This window comes from Xyrauchen texanus, chromosome 30 (assembly GCF_025860055.1).
Source record: "Xyrauchen texanus isolate HMW12.3.18 chromosome 30, RBS_HiC_50CHRs, whole genome shotgun sequence".
NCBI lineage: Eukaryota > Metazoa > Chordata > Actinopteri > Cypriniformes > Catostomidae > Xyrauchen > Xyrauchen texanus.
This window is the reverse complement of record NC_068305.1, coordinates 30814572-30830644: the sequence shown is the minus strand read 5'-3', so window position 1 is coordinate 30830644 and position 16073 is coordinate 30814572. Positions and strand designations below refer to the sequence as shown.

Genomic DNA, 16073 nt, shown 5'->3' with positions numbered 1-16073 from the left:
CGGGGTTTATCACAGTCTGGAATATGTAAATGATTAGCAACAACATTGATTGTGATGCATTATTATTTTTTGTGCAGTGTCAGATAAAAAAAAAATCTTCACACTCAGTACCTAAGAAGACCAGGTCAAAAAATTACCATAAAAAATATGATATATTAATATTATTTTCAACTTTCACTGACTGGATTTTTTACCAACATCAATCCTGATCATAACTACCAAATATTCATTCATTTTCAGGATTGTAATCCTTTATATGCCAGTTTGTTTACATAATGCCACTATAATTTTTTTACACACACACATTTCTCAATACACATGTACAAAACAAACTCGGATATCCATTCCAACACACCCGCACAATTTCAGCTGCATCATTTATTCAATTGGCCTGCAGTTTTCTATAATGCAGCAAACAGAAAATAGGAAAAAGCATGTATTTGCTCCATAGGCTAAACATGAGGAAAATGGCACCAATATATTTAAAAAATATATTTTAAAGCCAGGGCTCCAGATTGAAAGCATAATATCATATAATTCATGATTTTATACTTTAATTGCACTGGGATCAAATATTGCAGTTTTAATGGGTTTCAATGGGGACATTTTTGTCCTTAAGGTCCTGAGTGTAACTATTTTGTGTACACAATGTATTATAGATGTATTATTGAAACTGAGGTTGAAATATACACACTTTTGGCAGCCAAAATTATTGAAAAAACATAGACAAAAATGTCCTGAAGATCACACACAAGGGTTATGATTCCATTTGTGGTTCTGAAGTGAAGAATCTTCTTTTTCCAATGTTTTTTGCACTTTTGACCATTTTGTAGAACAGAATTAGTGATGATAAGGACAGCCCTGCACACATGGGTCAGACTGTTTTTATTGTGAAGAGCTGCATTTAAAGGTGCACTCAGTCATTTTTTTTACCCATTAAAAAGTTATACTCCTAAAGAAATTAATTGTGATTTTGACATATGTATAAAATCATGGGCACTCAAATGAGATGAGGACACTAGTCATATTAGTAACCTTATAAAAGCTGTTTATTAAACATGGGGCAGGGCTTCCATGTAAGAATCACATTACCAGCTGAATACTACACGCTTAATCTCAGTAACTTTTTATTGGACACTTTCACTCTTGGATTAAATTAATCACGTCTGATTGTGAATAGTGAATTTCTACAATGGCGTCTTTAACTGAAAACTGTTGATTTTGAATGATGCTGAATCCACACAACTAGGTGTCTCTGTAAGTCCAAGATGAGTTACTGAGTGCACCTTCAAAGGGGGCACCCTGTGGATACAGGTGGAGCACATATAACACTAAAATGTAATGTGCATCACTGCGGCTGTTTAGTATTTTACTGATGCCATTGTAGAAATGTGCTATTTGCAGTCAGCTATGATTAATTTATTCCACGAGTGAAAATTACCAAGCGCTCCTTTAAAAACGTAAAATAAAATGAATAAACCCCAGAATAAAAAGTGTTAAATGTGTCATTTTAGAATAGATATCGGCATATACGTCACAACCGAGCTCTTCTCTGAGTTTTAGCACTAATGTTATTAGTCAAGTTATTTTCGTATGTAATTTACCGAAAACTGTGAACATGCTTTTTTTTTTAATAATATCCAGAAATAAACACCCAGAGTGCTTTATTTACTAAATAAAAATATCACCACTCTCAACACATTAGTACCAATGGGTGTCATTTCCTTCTGTTTATTGAATTACATCAGCATCAGGTTAATATTGTAAAGTCTCCATATAAGCATAGTGGCTAATTTATCCAGTCTTTGATTCACCTTCCACCATAAATACCTCTGTGCAAAAAAGATTGCTTGTTGCTTATAGTGATCAAAATCCACATTAAAACAGCTTTTCAAGTGCGTGAAAAACATAATACAACCATGAAACATGTGGAATGACATTTATGACATGCAAAACTGTACAAATTATTACAAAGCATATCCTAAGAAAAAAAAAAATTATGTGAGAATGAGCACATATACATATGATGTGTAAGAGATGTTGCTGAAAATGCAAAGAGAATTCTTTTTCATTGGGGGTATCTAATAGGTTTCTGTCCAAATGTCCACACTGAGAAGACATCATTTAAATGTGTGATACAGAAGTAGCTCCCTAAATGTTACATAAATCATGCAAAAGCTGCTGCCATAGATGTTAATTCACATGCTGTGGCTAAATACAGATGGAATGATACTGCAAATCCTGAGTTAACGGGATTTCTCACCCAAAAATATGTCTCATAATTCACAGTCATTGCATCTTATTTCCATCAATGAAAGTGAATGGTGACTGAGGTTTTCATTCTGCCTAACTCCTCCTGTGTTCCATGGAAGAGAGGAAGACTAACAGGTTTAGGAAGAGTGAGTAAATAATTTCCATTTTTGGGTAACTACTCCTTTAAGATCCCAATGAATAATAAACCTTTACAAATTATCAATACATTTTTCAACAAAAACAAGGCTACAGACTCATTTTCTTGTGCAATTCAAAATTCAATCACCTCCAAACAGAATGAGGAACAAAGTGAAGCCTGTGCTGTTTAGTAAACTCCTGTGATTTCTCAGAACATCTCTTTTTCATTAGATGGCCACTTGCAACCACCACCAAAATGACAACAAAATAATGCAACATCACAAATATGTAATTGCATTGTACGATCAAATGGAGTGGTTGTTAGAGGGCTGTCAATAAGACTTATTTGAAGGCAAAAGCTTTTGATTAACAAGTTATTTTTATACAGTATACCCCAGCAATGAAAAGAAAATATTTTTTCATTGAGCACTGCTTTTATAACCTTCTGAAATCATTCCAGTAAATCAGTTTAATGGTAGAGTTAAAAGGGTTAGTTCACCCAAAAATTTAAATGTTCTCATATACTCACCCTCATGCAATCCCAGATGTGTATGACTGTCTTCTGCTGAACACAAATGAATAATACAGTATATCTCAGCTCTATATTTGCAAGTGAATGGTGGACAAAAATTTGAAGCTCCAAAAGGCTCATGAAGGCAGCATCAAATTAATCCATAAGAATCCAGTGGATAAATCCATATCTTCAGAAGCTAAATAATGGGTGCATGTGTGAAACAGATCAATATTTGAACCCTTTTCACTATAAATGACCACCGTTAATGTTCCACAAACAACTTCTTTTGTTGTTGGGCAGGGAGGAGAATTTTAAGTAAAAAGGACTTAAATAATAATCTGAAATCTCTGAAACCTCTGAAGACATGGTTTTAACCACTGGAGTTGTATGGATTACTTTTATGCTGCCTTCATGAGCCTTTTGGAGCTTCAAAGTTATGGCCACCAATCACTTGCATTGAATGGACCCACAGAGCTGAGATATTCTTCTAAAAACCTTTGTGTTCTGCAGAAGAAAGTCATACACATCTCACATGAGAGTGAGTAAATGAGACAATTTTTAATGGCTGAAGGATTACTTTATCCATACATGTAATAACAGTATGCTTTAACACTTAACAGTGGAAATTGCTGTTATGCATGAAAGCAATTTATGAAAATAAGTTAGAAACATTTTTCCATGGTAAAAAGAGACAAACTATGTGGGTGAAGCCAAATGCGTTTGCAATTTCACAAACTGTCACATTAGACGAAACCATGCATCCAGGGACAAAATTAAATGCCTTTCGTGTGTCTGCAAATTAAATGTTGAAACGAGTTCAACTTGGACTTAATAGTTCCATATTGTAGAAATACAATACCTTGTATCCTCATTCGACTTCACTGATGATTGGACAGTTTTGGTCAATGCATGTATTGCTATCTTATAAAGCAGGAATGGAGCAAAGCTGAGGCCAGTTGTTATGGTTAAAGCACACTTGCAGCAAAACATATTGGCTTGTGTCTCTCCAAATCATCTAAAATAATCATAAAAAAATAAAAAAATAAACAAAATACACAAGGCAGTATTTCCTCATAAACCAAAATAAAATCGTCAGATGCAACTGAAGCTTTTCAAATGGTCTTGGCGTGATTCAATTAAAATATTAAAAAAATAAATAAAAGCAATTCAATTTTTTCCCCCACATAGTTTATCTCTACAATATTTGCTTATTATATATTATGCTATATTTTAACCTATGTACATTACTGTGATGTGTTTTCACAGGTCATGATGGCTTATGGAAGGTTTAGAATGGAGATGGCAAAAATGACAAACAGATTCCAAGATGTCCTCAAAATATGACAGAAAAGCCTCTATAAATCACTACAAATCTAGAACAGGAAGCAATAGATGAGGTTACCTAAAAGCATCCCACACAGAAATCTGCTGCCTCTCATCTATTTTGCAGATGTATCAAATAAATCACTGCACACATCACTTTTAAGAGCAAATAAAAAATATACATCATTGCATTTTTTTTCTCCCAGGTACAATATTGGGACTCTATAATGGAGTCATTATATCCGTATGGTCCACAGGTGAACAACAGAGTGAGGGACATTACAGTATTTTCCATCTTGAAATTGCTTAATGATAAATAAATAAGTACACCCCTATCCAAGTCTATGTACAAACGTCAGTCACAATAATGTTCATGTCTCCAGTTTGCATTAGTGAGCATTTTGTTTCATTGGCTGATTGACTAGGGGTGTTTACTGGTTTCAAGTTTTTTTCCAATCAGCTTTGGGGGCTCATAACTATTGCAATGCATAACGCAAGCATACACACATTCTTGCACGCACATACAAACACTCTCACAATCATGTTTCCACTGCTTAAGGTGGTGTGGTTTCTCCTTTGTATATTCCTCAGTGGTATGGGAGGGGGAGGGGCACTGTGACAGGCAGACCCAGAGTATGCTAAGATTGGTTCAAAGATGAGTCCATCATGTGTCCCACCCTGTGCGGTCTGTGCTCTCCAATGAGAGGGACTTAGTCTTGTGCGGGGAAGCGGGACTTGGCGGGCTGCTGAAGGTGGAGCTGTTGGAGGCAGTAGAATGCCGTGGCGAATCAGAGTCCTAAAAAATAAAAAATAATTATTCTTAGAACAGAGAACACTTACAGAAAGACTGCAATGATACTCGGCCAACATGAAACCAATGTGAATATTAAATTGCACTATTGGAATCTAGCCATATATGTTTTCTTCAAAAGCATTTATCACACACGTTACTTTAAAGAAAACATTTTGACGTCATAATCTGTATCAAAATGTGATAACTTGCTCCACCTCTAAAATGACTTTCCTTTTTAGCTAATGTCACCAATTCAAACATACAGAGCTCCCTTCCAAACATACAGAGCCCACTCTTCACCATTCAATCAATCAAGTCTAACCCCACCCCACTTTTTATTATTATTTGAATTTGAATTTTTTGTAAATCCTGATTCACTCAAAATATGTACCATTATGGAAGCAAAATTGGTTGCAATCAGCTTTTCATGTAGACTTTTAACTGTACATGCAAAGGTCTTACAGAGGCCAAATATTGCAACAGCGTAAATAAATTAAGTGGGTTTTGTAATAGAAATCGCTTTGTAAATATAAGTTTACGTTTAGAGCTTTATTAATCCCCATGGGGCAATTCATTCAAACTGTCCTGGTGCTTCACATATACAGACAACATTGAATACACGTACAACAAAAAATAAAAATACATAAAATATATAAAAAGGAAAAAAAAAAAAGAATAAAAATGTATAATAAATAACTACAAATAAATAAATTAATAACAAAATAGTCAATTATGTTTGTTGTATAATGTATAACTAATTGCCTTAGGCACGAAAGTACATTTGTAACAATTTGTGAGACACCTGATTGTCCTTAAACGCCGCCCAAGGGGCAACCACTCGAAATGAGGGTTCAAAGGGTGTGTGCGATCTCCCATTATTTTATGTGCCATCCTCAACACTTGCTGTTCATAGTAAAATGTTAAACTACGTAAAGAAACACACATAATTTTTGAGCACAAGTTTACAATACCTTGCAGACGATTTTTGTTCTTCATAGACAATGAAGAAAACCAACATAAGACAGAAAACGACAGAATAATTCAACTAATGAATTATAAAAAGACTCTGAATGGGTCTCTGTACATCAAAAGAATTAAGCTTCCACAACACAAAAAATCTTTGGTGTGATTTTTTGACATACTCTTTTGTACAAAATCAAAACATGTGCAAGATATAGTATATGCAATTGGCTTAATTCAAACTGATTATACAGGACAATTGAATGCTTATATAACACCTGTCCTATTGATTGAGATCTGCCATGTCTACAAAGCATAAAGTCAATTGAGGTGGTTCCTTACTCCAGCAAAGTTTTTGAGGACAAGGTAGCTGACAAAAAAAACAAAAACCCTCATCCACAAAAACATATTCAGCGGCATTGCTTTGCAGCAAAGCTTTGGAGACATTAAAACATTCAATTTATACTCTAAGGATGGAGACGTACTCTACACAAGTATGTGAATGCAAATACTTCTACTGTAGATACACAAGCTTGTGTTTTTGCAATGTAAAATTATCAGAATGTGATTTATACCCTGTTGCATTCTTAGCATTGCCACAAGAGGGCACTTTGGCAGCAATTCGTATAAACTACAGGGTTCCAACACCTTTTGACCAACAATTTTCCAGGACTTTTAAAAATACATTTATAGAGATTGCACTTGGCTAGAAAAGAGTAGCTTCAAGCTAATTAACTCCACTTTATAAACTACATTTCTGCACCCTTGAAGGGCACCATGGGAAGGGGACACAACTCGAAGGATCATTCAAAAAGAAAGTAAAAAATAAAGAAAATTTCATGTAGGGCCCTTCCGCAAAGCTGTTAGTGAAGGATACGATAATGCCATGCTCCCTTCAGAGTGCCCACATCAAGAAATCTGTCCTTCAGTGTGAGTAGGGCATAGGGATGATCACTTTCAATTGGAATTTACCCTAAATTATTTACAGCTAGGCATAAAGAGAAACCATTTTATTCACTATAGAAATGTCCCTGCCAGGGAATGGAGCTTTTCAGACATGATGTCAATTTCTATGCAAACACAGAAGGCTAATATCATGGGTTCCCTCTGGATTTTCCAATGGGGTCTTGCAATGCTCTTCTTGCAATGCTTTGGCCAAACATTCACATTGTGTAAAGCATGTGTCCTGCCCAATCCTCTCTGCATCCTTTAATGACCCTGTTTTTCTCTAGTGGACACAGGGGTGGGTGGGTTGCCAGCAGTAGCAGTATGATGGCAAAACATGCGGATGGAAGCTTGCCATTCTGAATCAAAGCTCTCTACTTCACCAGAATTATATTCAGGCAGCGGGGCATAAGGCTGAGGGCTTCAAAATGAGCATAACATGGCAGTGGGTATTTTAGAAGCACTCTGCAGGGGTGCCCGAGTGTGCAGATGACAGCTGGTGTGTGTGTGTGTGTGTGTGTGTGTATGTGTGTGTGTTTCACCACAAACATGTGAAGTTTACCTTCATCTTACTAAGAAGGGTCCTTAAAGCCCTTTTCAGATCGGGGGTCTTCTCCGAGGGTGATACGGCTTGCCACTGAGAAGGAAAGGGCAGACTGAGTGCCAGAATGGCTTCCACAATTGCTGAAGGAGAATGGGAAGGCCAATAGGAAGGCCAAGGGCGTGAAGCAAAGCAGTACGGGGAGATGATAAGTGTGAAAAGGGTGCGGGTGGGTAGTTTGCAATGGGGCCCGGCTGAGGATCCTATACATTTAACCAGGGTGTTGTGGAATGGGGCGGCAGGCATAGACTGGCATAAGCATTTATATAAAAGCAAGGTGTGGGGAACAGCACTCAGCTCACTTGCATTCGATTGCATGGGGGCTAATGGCATTATGATTGGTACACCTACAAGACCCCTACTGGCCCGATGGGAAGGTGAGGGATGGGATGTGCCATTTCTTTATACTGTAAGTCAGGAGATATCAGGAAGTTTGCAGGGTGAAATGGGAGCAGTTATTTTATATCTTTAAAGGAATAGTTTACCTAAAAATGACAATGTGTCATTTCCTCACCCTCAAGTTGTTTGAAACCTGTATGAGGTTTTTTCTTCTTCCATGGAACAAATGTTCAAACTGCTCTTTTTCATACAATGAAAGTAAGAGGGTACAGCTGTAAAACTGAAAATCTTCTCCTTCCCCTGGCATAGCAAGCATATATAATTTGCACTTACTGTATAGTATATTAAAGCTTGCCGTGTGACGAGTGGTTACGTGACACGTGTAAACCAATAGGGTTTGACATTGATTGAACACCATTCCTGTACATGACATGCTGTTTGTATTTTTGAACTATATTTCAGAGCTATGTCAGAGGAAAAGGATCTACAGTGAATAACAAATTTTGACACTTCTCACGCAAAACTATCACATGCCTTCAGAAGTCTTGGAATATAATGCAAAGAATATCATATGGGCCACTTTTATGAACATTTTATGGTGCTTCTCTTGTAAAATGTTGTAGTTTTATAACATTAATTCCCATTAACTTTCATTGTATGGAAAAGTAGTACTAATGTTCTTTTACATTCCATTGAAGAAATACAATTAAATGGGATTTAGAACAACATAAGGATGACTATATAAATAACATATTTTTTTAGTAACCTTGTTAATAAAAAGAGAGGTCACTGACAATCATTTCTGATTTTTAATTACATCTTTCTAGAAACACAGCAGTGTATAGGAGAAAATTGATCATTCATTCGTACAACAAAAACTACTTTGTAGTAATTTATTTCTAAGTGCTTCTGGTAATAAAAACTTTGAGTATAAGATATTTGAGTAAGATGAGCAGTGAGCTGTGCATTCCCTGCATAGTGCTAACCCGGCATTGATGAATGGATGAGGTAATGAAAATGCCACTGTTCTGATTCCTCCTATATCATTACTTACCTCTCGATCAAACTGAGAAAGCGGAGCTTCGCCCACATCCGTGCCTCCACCTGAAGACAGCGAGCTCTCTGAGGGTGATGTCATGGTCTGCCGCTTAGAGCTATAGCTACCACTCGACAGCTCTCTCCTTAGAGCGCTGCCATTCTGAGAAGAAGGCCCTGAGACAGACAGAAAGAAAGAAAGAAAGAAAGAAAGAAAGAAAGAAAGAAAGTGGGTTGAGGACAGAACACAAGGAATACAACAAATAAGAGTAACGTGGTGTCCTTACATAATAATGACACCAGCTAGATTATAAAATAATGTAGTACTTACGCATTCCCAGCCCACTGCTTGCACTCATGGATCTTCCAGGTTCAGCTCGGTTCTTGGTAATGGACGGGATGCTGACAGATCCACTGAATCCGGCCCGGTTATCCTGAGCATGCACATTCTACAGGTTACACAGAGAAACACACAGACCACCACAAACAAAACAGGGACAAACAAACAATGAGTAGGACTGTGTGAAATGATGAAAAAAAACAATGAGCAATGAATTAAGGATCCACTAGTATAATGATAAAATACTTATTGGATTAGTTCACCCAAAAATGAACATTCTCTCCAGTCCCGGCGCCATGGGCGGGCATTGGGGGGCCTGGCCCGCCCTGTGAGTCACTAGTGCCTGCCCTGGACGATCCTGTCTCCCTTCATCAACTCTACGTCACGTCTCACGTCTCATTTAATCGCGATCTCACAAAGCTCTTTTATTATGCAGCATGCAGAATTCAGCACTGAACAAAAACTCCAACGTTTTGAGCGGTGAGTGGATTTTGTCTGAAATGCATCTGATTGGCCATTGCGTTTTAGAAATCAACACATATGTCTGTGATTGGCTACACTGCACAACGCTGCAAAAACACGTTATAGGCTAATGAGAACATCTACTTATGCTTGCGACTGTAAATCCTTATTTTGTTTAGATGTTCTTATTGCTTTTGTGCAATAGATGAATAACGATGTATTTGTTTTTGATGTTTTATTTAGATAGGGAGTCCCACGAATCGTTTTATTCTCCCGCAACCCATTACCGCCTGCGCCCGCACTCGACCATCAAATCTAGTCGTAAATGTTAGTAGTCCCGCGGGAGTCGACCAACCACCAGTCCTTGCTTGTTTGCACTTTTATTTATATTTTTTTATCAATAGGCTACTGTAACTTTCGTTTCAAGTTGGTAAGTTGTCGTTTTGTATATACATGAATAAACTCCTGAATAAAAATAAAAATGTGTTTGGTCTGATTTAAAAAATAATATTTTTAAATGGATTTGATTGGTTTGTTGATAGTGAGCGTGGGAATATTTGTTTGTGTCCTAAGCATAGTAGCGCTTAATAACGATAGCTGTTATTTTTTTTTAAACAACTATGCTGAGCTATTTCGTGTGACAGTTACCATGGATATACGGCATTTCTTTAAATCAAAGACCACCAAAGTTGGCAGAAGAGAGCAGCGAGGTAAGGGGAGAAGACCCAGGGTGTAGCAGTTCACAAGAGGTTGATCCAACTCCCAACACTGCAGAGGCTAGCCATTCCAGTACTAGTTGGTCTAACGTTACTTGCCAAAGCCATAGCCTCAAGCAAGGGACGTCCACGGCCACAGGTGGCAGGCGGTTGACTGTGAGATGCGTTCTGTTTCTGCTGGGATCTTTGTTTTAAAATAGAACAAAAAGTCAATATTGCATCTAAAATGTAAGTGACTTAATATGAATTACTTGTTTATTGAACTGTCGAAATCAGTGTTACATTTTCAATCGTGATGGTATTCAGCACTTGGTTGTATGGTGTTGCTTCATGTTGTAAATATAAAAACTAACTTACACATTTAGAATTTTTTACCGCAGTATGCTAACGGAGTTTCTTTGTGTGAGCTGCAGTTAGGCCTATTTGTTTCATCGAGAGGCTGCGCGAGCCTAAACAGCACAAATCTTTAGCGTCAGTTATGAATTTGAATAGCGTCAGTACATTATGTAACAGGCTACTATCGATCATTATCATTGTATCATACATATTCAATTCATAATCGGTCATATCATTTAATGTTATTATGCAATTAGGGAATTAGGTTTATCTCAGTTGTGCCCCACTGAAAAAAATGTCTGGCGCCGGGTCTGATTCTCTCATCATTTTCTCTCCCTCATGCCATCCAAGATCTGCATGACTTACTTTCTTCTGTTGAACACAAACAAAGATTTTTAGAACAATATCTCAGCTCTGCAGGTCCATATAATGCAAGTGAATGGGTACCAACATTTTGAAGCTCATTAAGGCAGCATACATTTCATTAATACCACTCCATTTTTCCAATTCATGTCTTCAGAAGCTATATGATAGGTGAGAGTATAAGATCAATATTTAAGTCTCCACTTTTTCTTTCAATTTTGGCAATTTGCACTCTTCGTACATATCGCAACCTACAGGGCAGGGAGGAGAATGTATAGTAAAAAAAGACTTAAATAATGATCTGTTTCTCACCCAAACCTATCATATCGCTTCTGAAGATATAACCACTGGAGTCTTATGGATTAGTTTTATGCTGCCATTATGTACTTTTTAGAGCTTCAAAATTCTGGTGCCAATTCACTTGCATTGTGAGGACCTACAGAGCTTAAATGTTATTCAAAAAAATCTTTGTTTTGCATTCTGCAGAAGGAAAGTCATACACATGGGATGAGGGAGAGTAAATGATGAGAGAATTTTCATGTTTGGGTTAACTATGCTTTTGAGCCAAACTTAAAATTGAATGAAAAAACGTAAAAATGAAATGCCACTTGGTTTGATATTGTATGTATTGCAATTCAATTTTTAAGTGTGACTTGGGAGTCCAAATCATTTTTGGGACACTACATATGTTAATATGCGTTGAATTAATGACATTTGACACATATGAGAAATGAATAGAGAACAATAAACAATTTATAGAACATATAAACAAATGAGCTAGAAACTGTGCCGATTAATAAACAGAAAAACTAACAGCACAATGAGTTTGCAAAAGCATGATTTACAGATGGACATGAACAGTTAGTTGTAGCATTCATCAGGATGTAATGCCACTGTCAGTGCAATGATGAGTCTCTCACCATGGGCAGATCTCTAAGGATCTGCTTTCCATCTCCAGGCCCCATGTGCGCCACATGGTTAAAATTTGTAGGATTTGAGATCAGCTTGTTTCTCTTCTCTGGATCTCTCAACATCTCTCTGCAAATAAACACACACACACACACACACACACACACACACACACACACACACACACACACACACACACACACACACACACACACACACACACACACACACACACACACACACACACACACACATTCATAGTTAAAGACTATATTTACCATATACTGTACCATATGCAATACTATACCATTTACATTTATAGGGCACATATATCGCAGATACGTAAATGGTCTGCACTAATATAGCATCTTTTTAACCGTAGCTGTATTGAAAAAATGCTTAAACTGTGTCTCATTCACCCATTCACACACACCAATGACGGCAGAGCTGCCATGCAAGGCGCTAGCCTGCCATTGGGAGCAACTTGGGGTTCAGTATCTTGCCCAAGGACACTTCAGCATGTGGAGTCGTTTGGGCCAGGAATCGAACCACCAACCGATTAGTGGACAACCGTTCGACCACCTGAGCCACAGCCGCCCAATAGATACATAGAACATGGATACGTCTATGTTGCCCAACTGTTTCCTCTTGGGTGTTAAAATGACTAGATGTTTTTATGACTTTTATGATTTAGAATGTATGTAAATCTGTTTATCAGATGCTTGTCTGCATATATAATGATTCTGAATGTCTTCAAATAACAAAAAACAACTTTTTTCAAATCACTTAACAACAAAAGAAATGCTTAATGATAAAGAACATTTAGGATGATATGAAGAGTGGAACTGAGAAACATGAATCAGATACAAAAAGATAGTCAACAGAAAACCCAGTTGACATAACCTTTTTACGACACAAGTGTGTGTGTGTGTGTGTGTGTGTGTGTGTGTGTGTGAGTCACCTTCTCTGCTGCAGTCGCTCCTCCTCAGGAATGCGAAATGAGAATCTTCTCTTGTTGCTCATGCTGCGTACCATCTGCTTCTTGCTGTTATTACACACCTCTGGCACCACCAGTTCATCCCCCTCTAGAGACACGCACACAAACACACCTCAGAATTACTCATATATTGAAAACAGTACTACTAATACAAAGGCTTTAACATCAGTAACCAACTCATGCCATTATGAATTCTGTGAGTGTCTGCTCATACCTGCAGTCTTGTTCCTGAAGTAAATGAGCCTGACTGTCTCTAAGCCCAGCAGATTCAAAGACCCATCCGTGTTCAATGGCCGGACCTGTGCAGAGCCAAAGAGATTCTAAGTTTGTTCATGCATTCATAACAGGACTCATTAGGTTCATTAGAATAAAATCGACTACATTTCAAACTCAGAACAAGCTAATCTAATGTAGCTCAATGCAGATGAAATAGAAATATAGAGTAAATAGAGTAATATATTGTAATATATCATGGTTTTAAATAACTATATACTAAATGTAAAGAATTGCAATGTATCATATCATGGCCCAGATACTGACAGAATATTGCATCACCAATGTCCCTGTTGATTCCCAACCCTAACGAAGAAAAAAAGATCATGCACTTCAATGCCTAACCTGGGTTGCATGACCAAAATCTCTTGCAAGTTACAGCACTGTGCAAGGTTCTCTTCTTTCTTCATATTGTTTCCTGTGCCCAGGGCATCAGCTACCATTCAGGTGTGCAAGAGGCGTTCATTTATATAATTTAATTTTGAAATTGAAAAAAGCGAACCTTTTTGAGAGGAATGGTCTGAATCCATTCCATAGTGTTCACATCAAACACATCCACTGCATTTTCACTGTAAACTGACAGATAGGGGGCGTTGTAGCCTGTGAGATATAAAGCAGCCACAAGGTCAATCAAACCAAACCTTTACACAGATACGGTACATATTGAGTCTGTCTATTCCTGTATAATATTAGAATGGAATAACTAGTGCTTTGTTGGTTCTTCTTTACTCACAGCAGGCAGTGGGCGTTGCCGGCCACATGAGCTCCTGTTGCCGTGAGCGTCTGCCATGTGTGTCCACATACACTCCGATTTTGCTGAAGCAGAGTAGTAGTTCTTTACTGGAGATCTCCACTGCACAAAGTGCATCCAGGTTTTCCACTCTGATGAAGGCCAGTGTGGGGTCATCTGGATGGAGTAAGCTGACCGGAGGATATTCTCCATATAAACTGTAGCGCATGAAGCCTGATTGATAACCTACACACAACTGCTGGCTTAACAGTGCCATCCACTGGACAGTTCCAGGAGCCTGCAATACAAAAAGGGCTGTTGATGGTTCTGTGTGCACTGATAAACACAATCATTGGAGATCTATTAAAGATATAATCAGTATAGGTCTGTGCCAAAATTAGTTCTATCATTATAGGCAGCCTTCTAAAAGTTTGAACAAATTCTAAGGCAGCATTGCATGCATTCTTTAGGCAAGTCAGGAACGCACTGCAACAGACTCAGTGACAAAAAAATGAACCTAAGAAGGTGGATGGATTTTTGAGAGAAATGCTAATTAGAAATACATTTAATTCAATATCAAAACGTATAGCTCAAACAAATAAAAAATGCACGGTTTTGCTCAATATAGTATGTGCTATGTATTTTTACTATTTGTGCTATTCGTGTTGCACAAAGATGCTGTCTATGAAGAAAGTTCCAATTAAGTAATACGATAGGGCAGGGTTTTTCAAACTGGGTTATGGGGACCCCCAGATGGGACGCAAGTGATTTTTTTTTTTTAAATTAACATGCAGCAGTGCAGTGCATAAAATCATGCAGATATGGGTCAGGAGCTTCAGATAATGTTTACATCAACCATCAGAATGGGGAAAATGTGATCCCAATGATTTGGAGCGTTGCATGATTGTTGGTGCCAGATGGGCTGGTTTGAGCTCTGTACAATTGTGGTGAGAAGAATAGCATCTCAGAATACTACAAGACTCAAGAGTTCTTGCACTCCTTGTTCTCAGTCAGAAATTCTGAGGAAATGGTGTTTGTGTACCTCCTTTTATAACGGACAACTCCGTGCCAAAACAGGCGGGGCTCAAACACCATAGCCAATATTAGAATATTGGCATTATTGAAGAGAGGTTTCAACAAGGTCTTGAAAGAAGGCAATCCCCATATGAGTAAATAAATGCAATGTCTCATTCCCTGTGTCTTAGGAAACCGAGGTTACATACGTAACCGAGACGATTTGCACGGTGATGTTGGCGTAAATAAAATGACATGTTTTATTCAGCAGCACAAGGACATTACACCGTTGTTTGGCATATTTGACAAGCTGTACCGCTACAGTAAAATCTACTTGGCATTTGCCATCGATCATCTCGCCTATGTACTGTAGTGTGTTGCTGTTTTCCAGCGCTGCCTCTCATGAGAGAGGACTGTTACGCATCTCTCAATATTGCGCTGATTGGTTTTAATTACACTATAATGTGTTTGTTTATGTATTGTATGATACAAATGGTACTGTATAGTGAGTGTCATATCATATGATACAATACGTATATATATATATATATATATATCATGAAACTTTTGCTCGCTCACTGGGGTTGAAAGGCTATATTCTCACTGAAGCTGCTTTGGAACAGTATGTATTGTGAAAGCGCAATACAATTACATTTTGATTTAAGTGAAAAATGGTCTCTTTAGGTTTACATACAAAGATTATTAGTGATAATAAGATAAGAAAAAATATACTGTAAATACAAAATATTTGTTTTGGGCGATAATATTGTACAGATATTTAAATAATCTTTTGGCTTTATTATAATGACAATATTAAAACCCAATATTTAATTTTGCTAAAATGTTATCTTGATTAGATCACACTATTTCTCTCACACAGTAAAATGACATCTTTATACTGCTTTATGCTGCTTTTATGTTTTATTTCATCATATTTGGTGTCCTTGGCATGGAAAAGTTTGAAAACCCTTGTGATAGGGCATATGTTTTGGTGAGAAAACGTCAGTTGCATGTTCAGAAGCGCTATGAGAG

General features: G+C 37.4%; 1 protein-coding gene across 1 annotated transcript in view; it reads right to left on the bottom strand.

Moving 5' to 3' along the window:
• Positions 1 to 7: 7 nt before the first annotated feature.
• cdc42bpab (CDC42 binding protein kinase alpha (DMPK-like) b) overlaps positions 8 to 16073 on the bottom strand; it is a 114523-nt gene continuing 98457 nt past the window's right edge. The window contains exons 32-40 of the mRNA XM_052098405.1: positions 14031 to 14325; positions 13800 to 13897; positions 13239 to 13323; positions 12989 to 13112; positions 12039 to 12156; positions 9233 to 9350; positions 8921 to 9078; positions 7489 to 7563; positions 8 to 5024 (exon numbers count right to left, since the gene is read on the bottom strand). Of these exons, the coding sequence (XP_051954365.1) occupies positions 4893 to 5024; positions 7489 to 7563; positions 8921 to 9078; positions 9233 to 9350; positions 12039 to 12156; positions 12989 to 13112; positions 13239 to 13323; positions 13800 to 13897; positions 14031 to 14325 (1203 nt within the window). The 3' untranslated portion in view covers positions 8 to 4892. The remainder of the gene's footprint in view (positions 5025 to 7488; positions 7564 to 8920; positions 9079 to 9232; positions 9351 to 12038; positions 12157 to 12988; positions 13113 to 13238; positions 13324 to 13799; positions 13898 to 14030; positions 14326 to 16073) is intronic.